The sequence below is a fragment of the Neoarius graeffei genome, chromosome 22, assembly GCF_027579695.1.
Source record: "Neoarius graeffei isolate fNeoGra1 chromosome 22, fNeoGra1.pri, whole genome shotgun sequence".
Lineage (NCBI taxonomy): Eukaryota > Metazoa > Chordata > Actinopteri > Siluriformes > Ariidae > Neoarius > Neoarius graeffei.
This window is the reverse complement of record NC_083590.1, coordinates 9,812,336-9,835,818: the sequence shown is the minus strand read 5'-3', so window position 1 is coordinate 9,835,818 and position 23,483 is coordinate 9,812,336. Positions and strand designations below refer to the sequence as shown.

The 23,483-nt window shown below is 43.9% G+C and overlaps 1 protein-coding gene across 12 annotated transcripts in view; it reads right to left on the bottom strand.

Annotated features, from left to right (window-relative positions):
* Nucleotides 1-23,483, bottom strand: part of LOC132870616 (NACHT, LRR and PYD domains-containing protein 3-like) — a 164,740-nt gene that overhangs the window by 44,883 nt on the left and 96,374 nt on the right. For 9 of the 12 annotated variants that reach the window (XM_060904325.1, XM_060904323.1, XM_060904330.1 and 6 more), the window contains 4 exons: nucleotides 4,100-4,216; nucleotides 3,621-3,737; nucleotides 1,765-1,881; nucleotides 33-149 (listed from right to left, as the gene is read on the bottom strand). The exons of 1 other annotated variant lie outside the window; for it this stretch is intronic. In XM_060904325.1, the coding sequence (XP_060760308.1) occupies nucleotides 33-149; nucleotides 1,765-1,881; nucleotides 3,621-3,737; nucleotides 4,100-4,216 (468 nt within the window). Of the gene's footprint in view, nucleotides 1-32; nucleotides 150-1,764; nucleotides 1,882-3,620; nucleotides 3,738-4,099; nucleotides 4,217-10,087; nucleotides 10,231-17,214; nucleotides 17,353-23,483 lie in introns of those variants that run through there. 2 more of the 12 variants (XM_060904326.1, XM_060904327.1) reach the window with 2 other exon arrangements.

The window sequence follows — 23,483 nt, the reverse complement described above, 5'->3', positions numbered from 1 at the left end:
CTGTACAGTGACTGAGAATTATGGGATGTTACCTGTGTACAGATGAGCGGTTTCCACTGTTAAAGCCAAAAGGTTGATGCATAGACGTATCGCTCTTCATGGAGACACAGCTGGGTTCTGGAGAATCTGATCTCTTTCTCTGGAGTTCACTGTACAACATTACAGACAGTTCATTATAGAAACCAGTTACAGGTTTTGACCGACTTATTTTGACCAACAATTAACAGTGGAATTAGTCTTTATGAGTTGTTTCATTTTTTTTTTTAAAGGACCCATGGCATGGTGGTTTGTTGATACTTTAAACGGGCTCGTGGAGGCTTCCGGATGTTATATCCGCAGCCTTTCTCGAAATGAACCCTGGGCACGTAGATATAGCCTCCTGGGAGAAAGCCCCATTTCAGCACTTTTCCCAGTGCGTCGTTTTGCTAATGAGAAGCAGGAGGCGGGGAAGGGTAGAGGGTGGGGGCGGGTCTTATCATTAATATTCATTACATGTAAACGTGTTACCTCTGATTGGCTAACAGCACTGTGACACTACCTCCAGTGGGTCAGAACAAGCGGATGTGGGTGTCTTACTCTGGCGAGAGAGAAGGAACAAACCGCGAAGGGAAAAATACCGCACGCTGACGTCATTAAGGTGCGACGCGAGGAAATAAAATAAATTCAACAAATGTTTGGGTTTTTACTGAACAAACAAACAAGTAAAATGAACAAGTGACTTAAAAAAAAAAAGAATGTGGGTGTCTTTGTAAAAAATGTTTTGATTGGCTATTATAACAGAGCATGCTTTTTGGTTTTGTAGCGCAGAGTACCTGGCTAACTGCAGGAAGCGGTTAGCTGCACAGCTAATGTAGCCATTGCAAGGCTAACGTGGCACCGATTTTAAAACACGGCAAAACGACTTAACAGTTATACACTTACTTGTTCGCTGTTTGTGGCTGATGCGGCAGGGATGCTTGGTACGGACCCAGGCTTCAGTGACAGTTGATGTGCAAAACCTGCCCTGTACTGTCCCAAGTTGTGGAAACATTCATCAGGAAAATGCTTCCGACAAACATACACCGTCTTAGGTAGACTCAACGGCATATTATTGAAGTAAATAAAATTAAGCCACTGCGTCTTCAGGGGCTCTGCCGTCGGCAGTAAAAACAGACTCTTTTCTGTGTTGTCACATCCATGTACAGCATAATTTCCATGTTTTGCTCGCTTAGGTGATGCCATGTTGTTGTGTCCTCTATGGTCTCCTCACTACAACTGGGCGGGCAATTCATACAGTGGGTGGGAATCCGGGGGGGGGGGCATGGGGATCATCTCCCTTGCTGACGTAGTAAAGGGAAGAGTTTATCAACGTGCCGTTTTGACGCGCCATTCTCAAATGTTGGGCATAGTTTGGTTTACACATTATGAAATTTCTAGCCACTGGGGTGACTTAAGAAGGTCAGAGGAACTCATTTTAACATTAAAAAACCTCAGAAAAGTGAAAATTTCATGCCATGGGACCTTTAACCATGACTATTATTTTATCACATCTAGTTGAATTTACTTCCTTATCCTGTAGGTGACACTGTGAAACACTGAACTGCACAGTTACTGATGTTAATTACTCTAAAATATTCAGTGAAAGTTTGGAAGCAGCATTGGAACCTAATTAAAGTATAAACTGATAAATATCAAAATTTTGCTAATGATCTGGACTGGATAAAGGAATGTGTAACACGGCCTTTCACTCTGCTGTGACTAACTGTGAGAATTATGGGATGTTACCTGTGTACAGATGAGCGGTTTCCACTTTTTAAGCCGAAAGGTTGATGCATAGACGCATCACTCTTCATGGAGACACAGCTGGGTTCTGGTGAGTCTGATCTCTTTCTCTGGAGTTCACTGTACAACATTACAGACAGTTCATTATAGAAACCAGTTACAGGTTTTGACCGACTTATTCTGACCAACAATTAACAGTGGAATGTGTTTTTATTGGTTGTTAAATTTATTTTTTAACCATGACTATTATTTTGTCACATCTAGATGAATTTACTTCCTTATCCTGTACGTGACACTGTGAAACACTGAACTGCACAGTTACTGATATTAATTACTCTAAAAGGTTCAGGGGTGGTGGTCCCTCTTTTTAAGAAAGGGGACCGGAGAGTGTGCTCCAATTATCAGGGAATCACACTTCTCAGCCTCCCGGGGAAGGTTTACTCCAGGGTACTGGAGAGGAGAATTTGACCAATAGTCGAACCTCGGATCCAGGAGGAACAATGCGGTTTTCTTCCTGGTCGCGGAACAATGGACCAGCTCTATACCCTTCATAGGGTGCTCGAGGGTTCATGGGAGTTTGCCCAACCAGTCCACATGTGCTTTGTGGATCTGGAGAAGGCATTTGACCGTGTCCCCCATGGTATTCTGTGGGGGGTGCTTCGGGAGTATGGGGTTCGGGGCTCTTTGCTAAGGGCTGTCCGGTCCCTGTACGAACGGAGCAGGAGTCTGGTTCGCATTGCCGGCAGTAAGTCAGACCTGTTCCCAGTGCATGCTGGACTCCGGCAGGGCTGCCCTTTGTCACCGGTTCTGTTCATAATTTTTATGGACAGAATTTCTAGGCGCAGCCAGGGGCCGGAAGGAATCCTGTTTTTGGAACCACAGGATTTCATCTCTGCTTTTTGCGGATGATGTTGTCCTGTTGGCTTCTTCAAACCAGGACCTTCAACATGCACTGGGGCGGTCTGCAGTCGAGTGTGAAGCGGCTGGGATGAGAATCAGCACCTCCAAGTTCGAGGCCATGGTTCTCGACCGGAAAAGGGTGGCTTGCCCTCTCCAGGTTGGTGGAGAAGTCCTGCCTCAAGTGGAGGAGTTTAAGTATCTCGGGATCTTGTTCACGAGTGAGGGAAGGATGGAGCGTGAGATCAACAGGCGGATCGGTGCAGCCTCCGCAGTGATGCGGTCGCTTTACCGGTCCGTCGTGGTGAAGAAGGAGCTGAGCCAAAAGGCGAAGCTCTCAATTTACCGGTCGATCTACGTTCCAACTCTCACCTATGGTCATGAGCTTTGGGTAATGACCGAAAGAACAAGATCGCGGATACAAGCGGCCGAAATGAGTTTCCTTCGCAGGGTGGCTGGGCGCTCCCTTAGAGATAGGTTGAGAAGCACAGTCACTTGGGAGGAGCTCGGAGTAGAGCCGCTGCTCCTCCACATCGAGAGGAATCAGCTGAGGTGGCTCTGGCATCTTTTTCGGATGCCTCCTGGACGCCTCCCTGGGGAGGTGTTCTAGGCATGTCCCCCGGGAGGAGGCCCCGGGGAAGACCCAGGACACGCTGGAGGGACTATGTCTCTCGGCTGGCCTGGGAACGCCTCGGTGTTCTTCCCGAGGAGCTGGCTGAGGTGTCTGGGGAAAGGGAAGTTTGGGCTTCCATGCTTAGACTGCTGCCTCCGTGACCCGGTCCCGGATAAAGCGGAAGAAGACGAGACGAGACGGTTCAGTGACAGTATTGGAGCAGCATGAGTACCTAATTAAAGTATCACAAACTGATAAATATCAAAACTCTGCTAATGATCTGGACTGGATAAAGGAATGTGTAACACGGCCTTTCACTCTGCAGTGACTGAGAATTATGGGATGTTACCTGTGTACAGATGAGCGGTTTCCACTTTTAAATCCAAAAGGTTGATGCATAGACGTATCACTCTTCATGGAGATACAGCTGGGTTCTGGTGAGTCTGATCTCTTTCTCTGGAGTTCACTGTACAACATTACAGACAGTTCATTATAGAAACCAGTTACAGGTTTTGACCGACTTATTTTGACCAACAATAAACAGTGGAATTTGTCTTTGAGTTGTTTCATTTTTTTTAACCATTACTATTATTTTGTCACATCTAGTTGAATTTACTTTCTTATCCTGTACGTGACACTGTGAAACACTGAACTGCACAGTTACTGATATTAATTACTCTAAAAGGTTCAGTGACAGTATTGGAAGCAGCATTGGAACCTAATTAAAGTATAAACTGATAAATATCAAAATTTTGCTAATGATCTGGACTGGATAAAGGAATGTGTAACACAGCCTTTCACTCTGCTGTGAGAATTATGGGATGTTACCTGTGTACAGATGAGGGGTTTCCACTTTTTAAGCCGAAAGGTTGATGCATAGACGCATCACTCTTCATGGAGACACAGCTGGGTTCTGGTGAGTCTGATCTCTTTCTCTGCAGTTCACTGTACAACATTACAGAGTGGACATGAGACAGTTTTTCTTCCACAGAATTCCGACACAAAATACCGCTGAGATGAATTTGTATCATATCGTATATCACCATATTTCTGTTCAATATTCATTATGACCTCCACCTCTTCTTACACACTTGGCAGCAGCAGCAGAGGGAGTAGCACATGTGATGACACTCATTTGTTATTTTAATCATTTAAGGCACAATTTACCCTCAAATAATCTTTCTACATTAACGACAGTGCCATGAAATAGCTTTATTACAGCTCCACTGAAAAAGATAAAAATATGTTCATAACAGGGGAAAAATACACCTGATGATATAAATCCTGATCTACTTTTCTTCTGCACTAAACTCCAGCAGCGACTTCACTGGCTCTCCAGATCTCTGGGCTTATAGTATAGCTATCTGTCTAGTAGCTTTCTAAAAGAAACAGGTGTTACACCTGCTGGCTCAAGGCAAGGGCAACATGAAGGGAGACCACACCAAGTAGTACGTTCGATATATCGATATTTATTTAAATAATGAAAGAACGTCAAAAATACATAAAGTAAAAGTGCAGTGTTATAGTGTGAATACAAGTAAATTAACCAAACCAAAATGAAGGAGGAAGCTCCCTCTTGCCTTCTTGGGAGACCTTTTATAGGCCAAGCCCCCATTATCTGTAATCCTCCACACCTGGACCAGTCACCTATTGATTGCACCTTAAGCAACACACGGACCAGGGTGGCGCTAAAGACACCCCCAAAACAGACAGGGTCGTGACACCCCCCTCCTTAAAATAGAGACACACCTCAGTGAGTCTCTACACAATTTAACTAAACAGAAAACTAAATATCCATATATAAAACATACACAACAGAGCACAGTGAAAACACCACAAAAACTTAAATCAGTCATATTACAGTGACTGTGAAATACCCATCCACTTTCCACTGTCCTGCATCTCCCCATCCCAACCAATCAGCACACCTTGGTGCCAGGCAGCAATTTAAGATGGGCTGAAATAAGAGAAACACAGAACACACTGGATTATGACAGAGCAATCACACATCACAAGGGGACTGCGACAAAGTGTCAGCCATGATGTTCTCCACCCCCCTAATATGACGGATATCCAAGTTATACGGCTGTAGAAACAACACCCAACGCATAAGGCGCTGGTTGGGATTCTGCAACAAATGAAGAAACGTTAGCGGGTTATGGTCAGAATAGACCACCATGGGCTGTACTCCTCCCCCCACATAAACATCAAAATGTTGCAATGCCCAAACCAAAGCTAACGCTTCCTTTTCTATAACCGAATAATTTACTTGATGATTATTGAATTTTCTGGAAAAGTAACAAACTGGGCGACGAACGCCACTGTCGTCAGATTGTAACCCACCTGACTAGCATCCACAAACAACTCGAAAGACATATCAAGCCGAGGGGCAGCAAAAACAGGCGCTGTGCTCAAAAGCAACTTCACATTCTCAAATGCAGACTGACATTCCGATGTCCAATCAAACTTAACGTCTTTCCTAAGCAGTGCAGTCAACGGAGCAACAATAGTGGAAAAATTCAAACAAAAACTGCGGTAATAACCCACCATACCCAAAAACCTCATCAACTCTTTCTTTGTGGTAGGTAGGGGAAATTCATCAATTGCTTGCACCTTGGCTCTAACTGGACAAACCTGCCCTTTTCCAACAACCTTACCAAGGTACACCACCGTAGCCTGGGCAAACTCGCATTTCGCGAGATTCACTGTAAGTTTTGCCTCACATAAACGAACAAAAAATGAACGGATGTGGGACAGATGTTACTATGTCGTCAAGATATACTGCGCAACCTTCTAACCCAGCGATAACGCGATTCATTAACCGCTGAAAAGTGGAAGGAGCGTTGCGTAAACCAAAACTCATGACGTTATAAGAGTATAAACCTGACGATGTAATAAACGCAGAAATTTCTTGTGCTCGCGATGTCAGTGGGACTTGATAATACCCTTTTAATAGATCGAACTTACTGACAAAGCGTGCCGAACCCACCCGATCAATACAGTCTTCCATCCATGGAAGAGGGAACAAATCAGGCTTTGTCACCTTGTTTACCTTACGATAGTCCGTGCAAAACCGAAAAGTATTATCCGGCTTGGCTACCAACAAACAAGGTGAGGACCAGCTAGAATAAGAAGGCTTAGCCAAACCATGATCTAATAAATAGCACACCTCCGCTTCTAAAATTTTTTCTTTCTCGGATGAAATTCTGTAAAAACGTTGACGAATGGGTTGTACATCCTCAACCACAATATCGTGTTGAATTACATTTGTGCAACTAGGAACATCAGAAAACAAAACATCAAACTGAAGAATTAAAGACTTCAACTGACTTTGCTGTCCAAGAGAAGGGTGACCAAACAACCTATCCAAATTGGACAACAACTCAGAATTTCTAAGACGAGGTTGCAGCACCACACTAGAAGAAAATGCATCCTCAGGGTCTGCAATCACATCAGAACTCACACTCAATGCGCTCGCCATAGCCAATCCGATAGACTTGGCTCTCTCACCGCTCAAGCCTGTCTGCACAGCAGGAGCATAATATGGCTTTAATAAATTAATGTGGCACAACTGGGTAGATCTTTTACGATCAGGAGTAGACAATAAATAATCCAAATCAGTTACTTGACGCACAACAACATACGGACCAGAGAACTTAGCACAAAAAGGCGAACCGGGCACTGGAAGCAAAGCCAGGACCTGGTCCCCAACATTAAATTCACGCTCCACAGCGCGACGGTCATACAGCCGCTTCATTTTCTTTTGTGCTCTAGACAGCTTTTCTTTGGACAACTTCCACGCAAGAAAAAGTTTCCGTCTAAATCCATGCACAAAATCAATTAGGTTCTAAGGTGGTTGCACTGGTTCCACCTCATGTTTTAACACAGAGAGAGGGCCTCAAACCCTGTGTGCAAACACCAGGTCGTTGGGACTAAATCCCATACTTTCCTGTGTTACTTCACGTGCAGCTAGTAAAAGCCAGGGAAGACCCTCCTCCCAATCCTTATTCAACTCAATGCAGTAAGCGCGCAGTAAAGATTTTAATGTACAGTGGAACCGTTCAAGAGCACCTTGGCTCTGCGCATGGTATGCGGTACTTACGCGATGTGTTACATGAAGCTGATTCAAAACTTCCTTAAATAGACCTGAAGTAAAATTACTTCCCCGGTCACTCTGCACAACCTTCGGTATTCCAAATATCGACATGAACTGAGACAATGCTTTCATAACTGAACGAGTGGTAATTGTGCGTAACGGATAAGCAGCTGGATACCGTGTGGCTTGACACATAACAGTCAACAAATATGTACACCCCGACTTTGAGGGTGGCAATGGACCTACACAATCAATAATAAGATGCTCAAAGGGCTGCCCAACAACAGGAATTGGATGTAATGGCGCAGGCTTTATTGTCTGATTAGGTTTACCCATTAACTGGCACACACGACATGTTCTCACATACTCAGCCACACTCCGTTTAATTCTTGGCCAAAAAAAGTGCTGCAACAGCCTCTGATAAGTCTTGCGAACACCAAAGTGCCCCGCGACATCACCATGAGCTGTCTGCAACACCAAATCACGGTATTTCACCGGAACCACAATTTGTAACACAGGCTCATCACCCATAGCAGACCATTTATGCACTAATATCCCGTCAATGACAAAATAACCACTCTCACTAGAATCCATGTCTTCAACAGATAAAGCACTCCTCAGCACATCTGCCAACTCATCATCCCCCTGCTGAGCTACAATCAGGTCATCTCGTGACAACACTGATGGCAACAGAAGCAAAGTAGGCACTAGACTGGACTTTACGCCTTGCCTGCGACTCTGCGCACGAGTTACAGCACAGGCACAAAACACATCAGGAAACTGTTCACTGCAGTCATCAGGGACACAAGGTGATGGCACCACGCTTACCACAGGTGACGGTGAGGACTCGGCCCACACACGTCCACCTGCCAAGTTGTTACCCAGAATTAAATCAACCCCCTCTACTGGTAACTCGGGCCGAACAGCCATTATAACCTCCCCTTTTACCAAATCTGAATCCAAACTGAACTCATGCAATGGAACTGAAAAAGTTTGCATTCCTATCCCCCTAATAAGAACGCAACTTCCCAAAGTTGATCCTTCGTCAAAGTATTTAATGTCTCCTCTGAAGGAAATGCCACAAATGCATTTACACTTTCCATCACAAAACCCAAATACCAAATACCTAACCAAAAATCCAAACTCTTACCAGATGCCAACTTTACCAAACTAACTTCACAAAAAGTTCGTCACAAATGCCCAATTACTCACTACACCGCATGCATGCTGGATCACCATTCCTTGAAGCGCATGTCCCACAATCAACGAAAAACCAACAGCACAGGAGTAGCCCCGCACCTAACTCAACACAAATCCCTAATTAAAACTGACCTAGTCTTCAGGAGCCCTCATACGATTGAGTTCAAAAGAACCCCCCCCCCGTGTTCGACTCCCCAAAACAAAAAACTAAAATAACAAACTAACAAAACAAACAGCGTTATGCGCTCTAATCCTATCGCAGGGTTTGCACGTTACTCCAGTGGAATCTAATCCACCTGCGTTGCCTCGCCAATCAAGGTACAATTACGTCAAGTACAAACAGCACCAGACATGCAATTAGCTTCGTCCCAAAATCAAAACAATTGATTTTCAGGACGATGAACTTCCTCCTTCCCAACCAACCAAACAGAAACAATTACTCAGACGAATTAACCAAAAACAATTTATATAACGAAAAAACTGAAACAATGTATCAAACGCACAATACTATGTGGGTCACCCTACAAAATGACCAGCGAGTTATCAATTTACTTTACCGGTTCCAAATTGCTCCCGGACGAGCCCCCATATGTTACACCTGCTGGCTCAAGGCAAGTGCAACATGAAGGGAGACCACACCAAGTAGTACGTTCGATATATCGATATTTATTTAAATAATGAAAGAACGTCAAAAATACATAAAGTAAAAGTGCAGTGTTATAGTGTGAATACAAGTAAATTAACCAAACCAAAATGAAGGAGGAAGCTCCCTCTTGCCTTCTTGGGAGACCTTTTATAGGCCAAGCCCCCATTATCTGTAATCCTCCACACCTGGACCAGTCACCTATTGATTGCACCTTAAGCAACACACGGACCAGGGTGGCGCTAAAGACACCCCAAAACAGACAGGGTCATGACACAGGAAATACGCATCATCCCAATGAGCTCATCCTGTTTCTCAACACAGCTGCTGTAAATGTGAATAAACAAAGGAACGCATTCATAAAAAACAGTAGAATAAATGTTATTACCTCATAGTGCTTACACTTCAATAGTTTGTTATCCCTTCTTTATCTTCAGAAACATCCTGTTCTAATTATTGTTCTTAGTTGATAGGATATGAAAAAAAAAATGATAAACTTTGATGGATCTTCAGAGTCTCCCAGAAATGCTGATGTGTCAGAATGTGAGTTGAACACTCCTACTGTATTGATACTGCAGTGGTGTGATTTGTGTCAACACCGTCTCATCAGTCTGGTCCTGTGAAGCCTGTATTGGGATACGACTCGTATCGTGGCTTTAGTGTATCGTCTCATACCTACTCTTTACTCTTTAACTGCTTTATTATTTTATAAGAACATCATTTTACTGACAGTGAACAGAATCTGAATGTTTAAAGTGGGGACTGATAACTTCATTCTGAGGATAAATTTTTGTTCAGTTATTCTTTTCATATCTACTCACTCCATATTTCAGATATGAACAGTTAATGACTAAAATATTAGAACATGGCAGCTTACCGCTTTTCTGAGGGTGGGGTCACATTATCTGTGTCCAGATCACGGCTCTCCATTTTTGAATATTAGTGTACGGACACACAGCTCATGGACTCACTGCTGATTCCTGAAGACACTGATCTCTTCTGCTGGAATTAATTTCACTCCTAGAAAAAACAAAAACAAACATGCAGTTAAAACTGGGAAAAAAAAAAAACCTTCACATCTGAAGGTGACTAAAATAATTTGTAATTAATAGAAAAGCTACTTCAAGTCTAATACGGTTTCCTTTACCAGCATTAAATGTTTTTTTTTTTTTTAGTTTAAATGATGAATTTAAACTAAAGGAGGGCTCAGAATGCCACCTTCAGAGCTGGGGATGAGGTGGGCATGAGGACAGCTAGGGCCAACCTGTTACGAGACATCAGGGTGGCCAAGAGACAGTATTCCAGGAACATTGCTGACTATTTCAACGACAGCAGAGACACCAGGAACCTGTGGCGGGGGATTCAGACCATCACAGACTACAAGCCCTCGCCGCAGACCTGTGATAACTCCACCCCTCTGCTCAATCAGTTGAACAACTTCTTCGCTCGCTTTAAGGCAGACAACAGCACCATGGCACAGAAGACCCCACCACCTCCCGGCGACCAGGTGTTGATGCTGTCCCCAAACAGCATGAGGAGAGCTCTCAGGACGAAAAATGCACGGAAAGCCCCGGGTCCTGATAACATTCCTGATCGTGTCCTGAGAGACTGTGCCGAGGAGCTCACAGATGTCTTTACAGACATCTTCAACATCTCGTTGAGCCAGGCTGTTGTCCCCACGTGCCTCAAAGCCACCACCATCATCCCGGTCCCGAAGAAGCAGTCTCCCTCCTGCTTCAATGACTACCGCCCGGTCGCACTCACTCCCATCCTCATGAAGTGCTTCGAGCGGCTAGTCATGTGGCATATCAAGTCTGCCCTCCCCCCCCACCCTGGATCCTTTCCAGTTTGCATATCAGTCCAACCGTTCAACCGATGACGCCATCTCCACTGCCCTCCACTTAGCCCTCACCCACTTGGAGACAAAAGACTCATACGTCAGAATGCTGTTCATAGACTTCAGCTCAGCATTCAACACAATCATTCCTCAGCAGCTCATTCATAAACTGGATCAGCTGGGACTCAACACCTCCCTGTGCAACTGGCTGCTGGACTTCCTGACGGGGAGACCACAGACTGTACGGGTCGGCAGCAACTTCTCCAGCACCATCACATTTAACACGGGGCCCCCCCCAAGGATGTATGCTGAGCCCCCTCCTCTTCACTCTGCTGGCCCATGACTGCACACCAACATCCAGCTCTAATCTCTTCATTAAGTTTGCGGACGACACGACTGTGGTGGGTCTCATCAACAGTGGCGATGAGAATCTACAGGAGTGAGGTGAGCCACTTGGCCATGTGGTGCAAGGACAACAATCTCCGCCTGAACGTGGAGAAGATGAAGGAGATTGTTGTGGACTTCAGGAGAGCGCACACCCAGCATGCTCCACTAACTATTGATGGTGCTGCAGTGGAGAGGGTGAGCAGCACCAAGTTTCTGGGTGTGCACATCTCTGAAGACCTGTTCTGGAGCAACAACACCGCACCACTGGCCAAAAAAGCCCAACAGCATCTGTACTTCCTCCGCAAACTGAGGAGAGCAAGAGCCCTGGCCCCCATCACACACACATTCTACAGAGGCACCATCGAGAACATCCTGACCAGCTGCATCACCATGTGGTACGGCGCCTGCACTGTGTCCTGCTGCAAGACTCTGCAACGCATCGTGAGAGCAGCTGAGAGGATCATTGGTGTCTCTCTCCCTTCTCTAATGGATATTTATAACTCCCGCCTCACCCGCAAAGCCATCAGGACTGCAGGTAACCCCACTCACCCATCTCACAGCCTCTTCAGCCTGCTGCTGTCAGGGAGGAGTCTGCGGAGTCTCCGAGCCAAAACCAGCAGGCTCAAGGACAGTTTCTTTCACCAGGCGGTCAGGAGGCTCAACTCCCTCCCTGTTCTGCCCCTCCTCCCCCCGCCACAGATTCTGCCCGCACACCCCCCTGCCCCCCCTTCAGCATCTGACATCATGTCACCCTCACAGTCCCCCCCCAACACACACACACCACACTCTCTCAACATTCATTCGCACACTGAACTCAGGGACTGCACATTTTACTTTACCTCGCTCATTTGCACTATTCCGCACTACCTCACCTTAACAGCGATTAGTTTGTTTATACTGCTTATTTCATGTTTACCTGCTGTACCTCAAGTGCCCTTGACTGTTTATGTCCTTTTGCTCCAATTTTTATTCAGTGTTTAATCTATGTCTATTTCTTATCTAAAGTATTTATACTGTTCATTTCAGTTATTCTATTTTTACTTATTGCATTGCCTGTTTGCACCATGGGTCAGAGAGGACTGAAATTTCATCTGTGCTGCTGTCGAGCATGTATAGCATATTTGACAATAAAGTTGACTTGACTTCTGTCCAGTTCATGAAACGTCTCATCTCATTATCTCTAGCCGCTTTATTCTGTTCTACAGGGTCACAGACAAGCTGGAGCCTATCCCAGCTGACTACGGGCGAAAGGCGGGGTACACCCTGGACAAGTCGCCAGGTCATCACAGGGCTGACACATAGACACAGACAACCATTCACACTCACATTCACACCTACAGTCAATTTAGAGTCACCAGTTAACCTAACCTGCATGTCTTTGGACTGTGGGGGAAACCGGAGCACCCGGAGGAAACCCACGCGGACACGGGGAGAACATGCAAACTCCGCACAGAAAGGCCCTCGCCGGCCACGGGGCTCGAACCCGGACCTTCTTGCTGTGAGGCGACAGCGCTAACCACTACACGACCGTGCCGCCCTTCATCAAACATGATGAATAAATAGTGACAAATAAAATGGAGTAGTTTGAACTTTTTAGTGATAGTAAAATCTATTTTGTGTAGTGTGGGTTTGGTATTAATATAAAAAAATCATGAAGAAACTTTTGCGGTTATTTTTGCATTTTGAAACCATTTAATATGACTTGTTTTTTCTTTTCCCCCTCACACGCTCCTTATATAAGACTTTTTTTTCCCCCTTCAAAATTTTATTTAGAGCATATAGTACAAACAAGGCACTTCAAAGTCACATACAATTCCTTCTTTTGGTTGAGCAAAATAAAAATAAAATAAAGTAAAATAAACAAAATATAAAGGACTCTCGCATATTAACTTAAAAGGTATCAAGTAATGAAAACAATTTAAAGGAGATGTGCAGAACCATGGCCTCACTTTCATTTATAAATGCCTCGAGACCTCAAGAATGGCACAGGAATAGTTTTAAGCGCTAATAATAAATCTAATATAATAATTTTTATGATTAAAGTGATTTATATAGGTAGCGGTCCGCGTGAATGACCTTGACATCTGTGACGTCACAGCAGGAAGTCTATCGGTCTCATCGCCATTTACGCTATACTAAAACACAGAGCTGACTGCAACTCCGAGCCTCCATTTTGAACTAATTTATCACCATGCCACGTAGATGTGTTGCTGGCCGGTGCAGCAACACGACAGAAGGTGGATTTACATTGCATTCATGGCCCAAGAATGTTCAAACTGCAAAGATTTGGATGCGTTTTGCGAGTTGTTCACGGGCACATTGGGCACCTATGAAGTGATCTCTCCTCTGCACATTTTACTGAAGACTTGTACGAGACCTCTGATCTGTTGAGGAGCGTTGGCTATAAGCCCGTATTGAAAGAGGGTGCAGTCCCAACAATTAAAAGGAAAAGAAAACCACAAGAAAAGGAAAGTATTTATTTTATTTTTAAAAGGAAAGTGAGTTCAGTTGCACCAGTCCTCCCGGAGTGAGCCGAGGGTTGTTGGTAAAACCCGGGATGGAACGGGACGGGACATATCGCTCGGGCAGTGACCTCCCCGCGGTTGTTGCTAAAACCGGTGACATCCTGTTCCATCCCGGGTTTTAGTAATTGCCTGAGCCCAGCAGTAGATTAGATTGAACTTTATTGATCCCTTTGGGAGGGTTCCCTCAGGGAAATTAAAGGGGAATGGACATTAAAATTTGTCCTAAAACTGTTTCCATATCGCGATCTAGCATAAAATTTGCTTTCTTTTGATATACGGCAAGCTAGTATCCAAATCACAAAATCCAAGATATTTAACAATAACATCGGCAGTAATCGCTATCCCAATTCGTTTTTTTTTTGCTGCCATACGATAATCTGGGCGCCATATTGTGACGTCAGCGCAGTAATCCACTCTGTGTAAACAACAAGGAAAAGCAATGTCTGACTCGGATGTCAGTGAAATTAGCGTGGATTTGTCCGAATTTTCAGAAGAATTATCTGATGATAATGGGTTAGAAGAAAGAGAACTTTCACAGGTTCAACCTAGAGATATTCAACCATATCGATTTGAACCATATGTGCCAGATAGAGAACTCGAAGTGTCTGATGATGATTTTTGCTCCATGCAGTCCATGCAATGTCCTTTCAGCCATGTTTTTGCTCCGTGTCATGGCTGAATCCTGAATGACTCCTATTTGTATAAATAGGGCACTACATAGGCAGCAGTGGTAGCTTCTTTTTCCCTGCCATGGAAGCGCACTTGTATACTGAGGAGGAAAGCAATTTGCATTACAGCTGTGAGGCGGCTCGGCTTTCCCTTTCGGGCGCTCTCGTTTTCTGTTAGAATTTGGTAAAGAAAAAAATATATATATTATTTACCAGCTTACCGGGTCCATGAACATAAATCTGACAGCTGACAAGGTCGGGATATAAACGAATCGAATACAAACCACCCGCCGGGACTCCTACTTATGCGGCTCCAGCTTATCCTTGAAGCTGGAGCCGCAGCTGGATGAAGCCGGCAGCGCGCAGTGATAAGAAGGGAGAGAAAATAGTGCCAAGCGATTGCGAGGTCTGACTTTTTATTTGGCAACGGTTTTGTGATGCAAATATATCACTCTTTTGAACACATACTGTTTTGAGACGAAAAACGTTTTACTTTCGTGACCCCAACAAACTTGCCGGACTACTTTCGTCTGGACCAAAACTGGACAAGAACTGGACTCACAGGATGTTGTCAGGGGTAAGTCAGTGTGTTTGCACAACACTATTGATGGGGATGCCATACAGATTCATGTCAAAAATCCCGAACTATCCCTTTAACATAATATTTTGAGAATGTTACATTGAGCACGGGTTCGTTGTATTTGTTTTGTCCATAGATTCCTCATATGCGAGTCCTTTGGAAACCTAAAAAGTGTCACATTGTGACTAGGAATATTACAGCAACCTGCAGCAACACATCGATTCGGCATTCTCACATAATATGTAGGGGAATCTACAACAAAAAAAAAACGATTCTGCAACTCAACGCGTATAAAGGAATGTAAACATTCATCCGAGAATTTTCCTGGTTACTGCGCTGTCGTCATATCCGGCTTCTTCCTGGCGAGTAGAACGGTTTTCGGCGGGGTGCTTGAATCTGTGATATTTCGAACTATTGTGTCGATTTGTAAAAAAACGATGTGTTTACTGATAAAAACTGCCATGTATTGGTGGACAAAATATTATAATCTTTACGAATAAATGAACTTGTGTTGGTCCTTTCTGTATCCCTTTAAGATTCCAGCAGCATCATTACAGGATAAACAGAGAATAGAAAATAGAGAAAAACTTCTAGAGAAATTAAATTAAGTATTTACATATACAAATATAAAAAAGAATAAAACATGGGGAAGAGAAAAAAAAAGCCCATCAGGAGAGGTATTGCACATTATATTGCACATTGTCCAGTATTGCTTATTGTCAGGCTAGGCTACTGCTCCTTCCCATCCTCTGTCCTCCTGTTACCCCCCCAGAGAGGAGTTGTACAGTCTGATGGCGTGAGGGACAAAGGAGTTTTTGAGTCTGTTCGTCCTGCACTTGGGAAGGAGCATTCTGTCACTGAACAGGCTCCTCTGGTTGCTGATGACGGTGTGCAGAGGGTGACTGGCATCGTCCATGATGTTCAGTAGTTTGTCCATAGTCCTCTTCTCTGCCACCGTCACCAGAGTCTCCAGCTTCATGCCGAGCACAGAGCCGGCCCGCCTGATCAGTTTGTCCAGCCTGGATGTGTCCTTCTTGGATGTGCTGCCCCCCCCCCCCAGCACACCACGGTGTAAAACAGGACACTGGCGACCACGGAAATGGCGGAACACACAGTATGAAGAAAAGTGAAAGAGCGGAGCAGCCGTCTGATTTCTAAACTGGATATCGCTGCCATCTCGCCCTTACGGGGAAGAAGTGAATGAGCGGAGAACTGAAAGTCAGATTGTTTCTGAAACAGTCGGCCTTCAAGAAGCGAGAACACAGACGGGTAAACTCCGACTCTCATCTGGATAAAAACACCGCGTTGTTTCCCTGCATTTAGATTAAAACATGTGACTTGTATTGTGTGTTTAAGTTAGAGGTGTAAGATTATTTAATTTGCTTCAGAATGTGATTGTCTCAGTTCATCTGATTATTTAATGAGCCTTTTACGTTTTATCAGTGAAAATGCATGCATGTCCATGTATGCTGCATAAGTTATAGCACCCATCCTGCTTTAATGAGACTCGACCCACAATCAGTGACGTCACGCGCTGAGGGTTGGCTGGCTCAGCTCCAATAACAACTTTGCGGTGGATTTTAACTCTCAAAAATATATATTTATTCCCATTTATGCAGCATACAAGAGTCACGGACGGAGATCCTATCCACTCAGAAACTTATTTAAAAATAAAGGCTCTGCGTATCTGCTTTAAGGTGTCGATAACTGTAGCCGCCGCTCGAGTTTACACTCTTAGCGACAGTAGAAACTACTTTGTGTCGTGTGGGGTCGGTATTAACCTATAAAGCATGAAGAAACGCTTTTTTGTGGTTATTTTGGCGTTTTAAAACCATTTGTGATTGTTTTTCTTTTCCCCTCTGTCTCAGAGAGTTTGGGGGAGTGTAACTGGAGCGCATGTAATGGCGCAGCTTTACAGGGAAGATGATTTCAGTTGCGCAGTTTTACTGCTGTTTTTACACGAGCTCAGTCAAATACAACCACATTTCTCTCCAACACAGCACTTACTTTTACTCAGCACTCCATGCTGGGCTTCATTCATCTCACCGCTTCTGCCTGGGGTTGGAGTTTTTCTTTAGTTTTATTATTTTCTCCGAACAGCAACAAAATGGCGCCGAGGCTGAAAGACAAACACTTTCACTTCCAGAAAACTGATTCACTCCGAGTGATGTGTCGTTCAGGGAATGAATGATTCGGCTCTTTGAGATGGAAAAAAAAAGCAAACAATGAAATTGAAATGTTTACTCGTTCAGGGAGACTCTGAATATAACACTTCACATAATTACACATCCGTTCCATGTGTTATTTCATAGTTTTGATGTCTTCATTTTTGTTCTACAATGTAGAAAATGGTCAAAATACACACAAACCTATGAATGAGTAGAGTGGGGTGTACAAACTTTTGACTGGTACTGTATGTATATATCACGGGCGATTGCTCTTAGACAGGGGTGTCAAACCTGATCCATAAAGGGCCTTGTGGCTGCAGGTTTTCATTCCAGCCATGCAGCAGCACACCTGACTTGGCTCATTCAATCAACTGAACTGTCTTCACACAGTCAAATACTTGCAGCCACACCCACCCTTGATTAAAGGGTGGGTGTGTCAGTTGATTGAATAAGCCAAATCAGGGTGCTGCTGCATGGCTGGAATGAAAACCTGCAGCCACATGGCCCTTTATGGATCAGGTTTGACACCCCTGCTCTAAGACAACGAGGGAGGCTCAGCCTCCTCTAAAAATGCCCTTATAACTTTAATGTGTGCGTGAGTTTTTCCCCCTCGTGACAGCGCGATGCAGCCCAGCCTCAGTGGACTTCAATGGCATTTGGGAGCTCTGCGCTTTTCAATATCAAAATGCAAGACGGTTATTGGACAAATACTGCGAAAACGCCCGCCTACGGACTCCGAGCCTCACATGGGAGGGACATGGCAAAGCTTTCCGCGAGGAGACTGGTGATTGGTGAAAGCGGCCGGATATTTTCTTTGATTGACAGCTTGTTTCAACTATAGACAGGCAGCGGTGAATTTCAGTTCAGTCGCATGCGGATTCGCAAGTGCTGTGGTGTATTGTAAGAGATCGGCTTACATTTCGATTTCATTCATTACATACGGTTTCTACCAGCTTTTTTAGTTTGTATATATTTTCATTGTAAATATAGTGTTGTCAAGTTTGCTATCTTAGTTCCAGAAATTTCGTTTATTTGAGTGACTGAACTTGAGGGGGCTAGTCAGCTAGTAAGAAAGCTGCGCACGGATGCCAAGCATTGCTTATTTAATTTTGGTGAAGCCATTTGCCAGTCTTCCTTTCGAGGAAAAAATTAAAATTAAAGAGCAGGGTAGACCAACGCCTCAAACTGACTTGGTGAAAAAGGTAGGGAATAATACTCGTTCCTTTCAGCTCTCCTGGTACGAGAAAGTGAATTGGCTAACAGCAAGTGACCCACATCAACAACAGTAAATAGGCTACTTTAGTAATACGTCATGGATGGACCAAAAATATAGAATCTATTTAAAATGTTTATGCTGAGTATATTATATTGGAATATATATTTTTCTGGATATGAATTAAACACAGCTACAATTTGGAAAACATTTTTAAACAAAAACACAGCCGAGAACATTTCACACTACAGACCTGGATTAAAGTGAAGGGTTATCAAAATTGTCAATAAAACATTTCTCAGTCAAAATAAGTAAAATATAGGGAAAGTGTCATTGAATGAAATGTGTGGCACCCAGCTCTACTGCTGAGGTTCCTGACAAAGAGCTGCTTTCAATAATGATCAATTTTTAAACAACATGCCACAATTTTAAAATATAAAATGTTAAAATATACCCCCCCCCCCCCCCCAACACCACCATCATGTATATTGGACAGTAGGCTAATGGGCCAAAAGAACCTGTTATTTCACAGTTTGTGACGCTGCCAACAATCAGCCAGATCAGAGGCAAGAGTATGGGTAAAATTGATGTGTTTTTTCTTTTAAAATCTGGAAATGTCATAACCGACCAGCCTCCCCGGTTTGAAAGACTACCAGCCGCCACTGGTATATATAGTATATATGTGTTGCCCATCTAAAGTGGTAACATTATTTTAATTTGTGTTTTTGTTTAAATTATATAATTTCAGTCATCCAAAAATAAAAATCGAAACTCTAACCAAGGAATTGGTCTCAGTGAATAAAGAAATGTTTATTACATGAACTGAAAAATGGGACAAAAAAAATCCAATAAAGTAATCTAATGTCGAATTAAATCTTATATCAGAAAAGGTCAAAATCTTTCTCAGACTAATCTGCTATCTGTTTCTATTCCCTAAATCTACTGGGGTATCATACATGTGTTTATTAGAGCTCTTCTAAATCCAAGTCCCTTTATTTCAGTAAATGCTGCACACAGTGTGATGGCGGTGACGGTCAGATGAATCCGAGTCTTCGAATCATGAGTCGAGTCTTAGAGCGCGAGACAAATGAATCATCTCTTCGAGGCGTGTATCAAGTTACATGACCACGTGACCGATGACAGAAACAGCATGTGGTCAGGGGCCACAAAAGGAAGGGGGTTTCCTGTTACCCGAGACATGTGAACCCTCATATACTGTTCCAGATCAGCAATAAATAAGTAAATAAATTCTAGTGCACAGAATGAAAAATGAAATGAAACTAATCATGTAAATAATGGATGAGACAGAGAGTTACATGTAAATATTACAAATTAACTATTTAGAAACAGATTGATCCCAATCCGTAGCTATAGTTACAAATTATGTAGAATCAATCAATCATCTAATAATAATAATAATAAAATTAAACAAGTCCTAAGTTAATTACAATTTACTGCATAATTATAACAAAACAATAAATTATTCTAATACTCTATTAATGACACAATATTTCCAAACAAATTATTTCCAAATCATGAATAATTTTGACATAAATTTCAAGAAAACCTCAATAACATCAGGCAATATCTATATATAATGATATCAAACAAAAATAAGGTCAATATAACAATTCAGTAGTCTAAAAAAATCCAATGTGTGTGAAAGAAAATGAGATGTGAGATGATAGTGTGAGCACTGAGGAATAATCTATAAGTTATTGAACTCTATCAGGATCCATTCATGTGTGACGTGAATTATGTGACCAATAAATACTGTTAAGACATGACTGTGAGAATGAAGTGAAAATGGCAAAGAACATGAGAAAATAATCCTGTTTCAACAACTGTCCTTAATAGAAAGGAAGAAGAAATATACAAAAGAGAAAGATACGCTGTATAAGAGAAAAACTGAAATATTCTCTGTAAAAATAATTATTGCAGTAAAATAGTTGTTCAAAAAAATTATCAGAGACTGAGCTGAAAAAAAAAACCATAATAATGAAGAGGAGTGCTATAAAGATATGTAAGGAATGTGGATAAAATTGAAAAAATTAGAGGAGGGAATGAAAAGAAAAGTCAGTAAATACTTTTCTTGAGGCAACTTTGATCAGATACTATGGTTTAACACGCAAGCCAAGTACACACAATGGATGTGGTAATATGGCAGCCAGATGGCTTCACTCGTCTGTACAGCATGTACCAGCCAATTAACTCTCCAGATATTTTATGTAGAGATCAGTGGGATCAACTCATAGTTTAAACTCTATTTTAAGAACTAAAGTCACAGTTATTTTTATGATGCTTACCATTTGCACTTTATGGCATGTCGCAAAACATTATCCAAAACATTATTACACATTTACATGCGTAATCAATAGATACAGAAAACTATTAATCAAGAGATACAGAAAATAGTATTTTAAGAAAATCTGTATCAAAAGCAACAGTAACATGTTTTAAAATATATTACTTTCTTAAACTAATGCTGTGCGCCTACTAGATCTAAAGGCGGGAGCTACAACACAAGAAAAAAGATTGTGTAGATATGAGAGCGAGAGTAACATGTCAGATCTAGGCCTAATAAAACCACCAGCTTCATTGAAAAGCAAGGTGTGGAACGATTTCATGTTTTCAGGGGACAAACAGAAAACAGTATGTAAACACCACCATGTTTGTCAGAGTGCAGGCAACTCCATCCATCCATTTTCTGCTGCTTATCCGGGTCCGGGTCGTGGGGGTAGCAGCCTAAGCAGAGCTGCCGAGACTTCCCTCTCCCTGGCCACCTCCAGCAGCCCTTCTGGGGGAATACCAAGGCTTCCCCAGGCCACCTGAGAGATGTAATCTCTCCAGAGTTTTCTGGGTCTGCCCCAGGGTTTTCTTCCAGTGGGGCATGCCCAGAGAGCCTCCACTGGAAGGCATCCAGGGGGCATCCTAAAAAGGTGCCCAAACCATCTCAACTGACTCCTTTCAATGTGAAGGAGCAGCAGTTCTACTCTGAGTCTCTCCTGAATGACCAAGCTTCTCATCCTATCTCTAAGGGAGAGCCCAGCCATCCTTCAGAGAAAATTCATTTTGACCGCTTGTATCCGCGATCTCATTCTTTTGGTCACCACCCATAGCTTGTGACCATAGGTGAAGGTGGGAACGTAGATGGAACAGTAAATTGAGAGCTTTGGCTTTTGGCTCAGCTCTCTCTCTAACACAACAGACCGGTTTAGCATCTGCATCACTGCTGACACTGCCCTGATCCATCTGGCTGACTCTCGCTCCCCCTACCCTCACTCATGACAGAGATACTTAAACTCCTCCACTTGAGGCAACAACTCCCCCTGACCCGAAGTAGGCACTCCACCCGTTTCTGGCTGAGCACCATGGCCATGGACTTGGAGGTGCTGATCCTCATCCCAGCCGCTTCAGACTTGGCTGAAAACCATCCCAGCACCTGCTGGAGGTCACAAATTGATGAACCCAACAGGACCACATCATCCGCAAAAAATAGAGACGCAATCCTGAGGCCACCAAACCAGACACCCTCCACCCCTTGGCTGCACATAGAAATTCTGTCCATAAAAGTTATGAACAGAACTGGTGACAAAGGACAGCCCTGGAAGAGTCCCACATGCACTGGGAATGAGTCCAACTTACTGCCAACAATGTGAACCAAACTTCTGCTATGGTCAGACAGGGACCAAATGGCCCACAGCAGTGGGCCCCGAACCCCATACTCCCAAAGCACCCCCTGCAGGGCACCATGAGGGACATGGTCGTAAGCCTTCTCCAGGTCCGCAAAACACATGTAGACCAGTTGGCCAAACTCCCATGCATCCTCCAGCACCCGTGCAAGGGTAAAGAGCTGGTCCAGTGTTCCACGACCAGGACGAAAACCGCATTGTTCCTCCTGAATCCGAGGTTCAACTATCGACCAAACTCTCCTTTCCAGCACCCCAGCATAGGCTTTCCCAGGGATGCTGAGAAGTGTGAGCCCCTTATATTTGGAACACACTCTCCAGTCCCCTTTTTTGAAAAGTGGGACCACCACCCCAGTCTGCCAATCCAGAGGCACTGTCCCCGACCTCCATGAAATGTTGAAGAGGCGTGTCAACCAAGACAGCCCAACAACATCCAGGACCTTCATAAACTCGGGACAAATCTCATCCAGCCCGGACCCCAGCCACCAAGGAGCTTTTTAACCACCTCGGCAACCTCAGCCCCCTTGATGGGCGAGTCCTCCCAAGTGCCCTCAGGCTCTGCATCCTCCTCAGACAACATGAAGGTGGGATTGAGGAGATCCTCAAATTATTCCTTCCACTGCTGGACGATGTCCATGGCCTCACCGAACTCCTCCCCCACCTGAGGTTTTGCTTCAGCGACCACCAGAGCCGCATTTCGTTTGGCTTGTCAGTACCTGTCAGCTGCCTCTGGAGACCCGCAGGCTAACAAAGACCAATAGGACTCCTTCAGCTTGACAGCTCCCTTCACCAAAGGTGTCCACCACCAGGTTCAGGGATTACCGTCACAACAGGCACCAACAACTTTGCAGCCGCAGCTCCGCACAGCCACCTCAGCAATGGAGGTACAGAACATGGTCCACTTGGGCTCAATAGGGGTGTTCACATGGCAACTTTTACTCCGGTGTAGCACCGGGGCTGCCCCGGTAGAGCGTTCACACCGGTACAAAGTTATACCGGTGTAGCCCCTGAAAGCTGCTTAAACTGGTGCAAATCTAACCCTGCTTGGGAGGTGCTTTAAGAAATTTACTCCGGAGTAAATGCTAGTTTGCGGGGCAGCACCGATATAAAATGGGACGTCTGAATGCTACAGGGGTAGACTCGCTATGCGTGAGGAGTTTTGATTACATACGGGCATTGCATAATTTGCATCCTGGTATTTTGTGC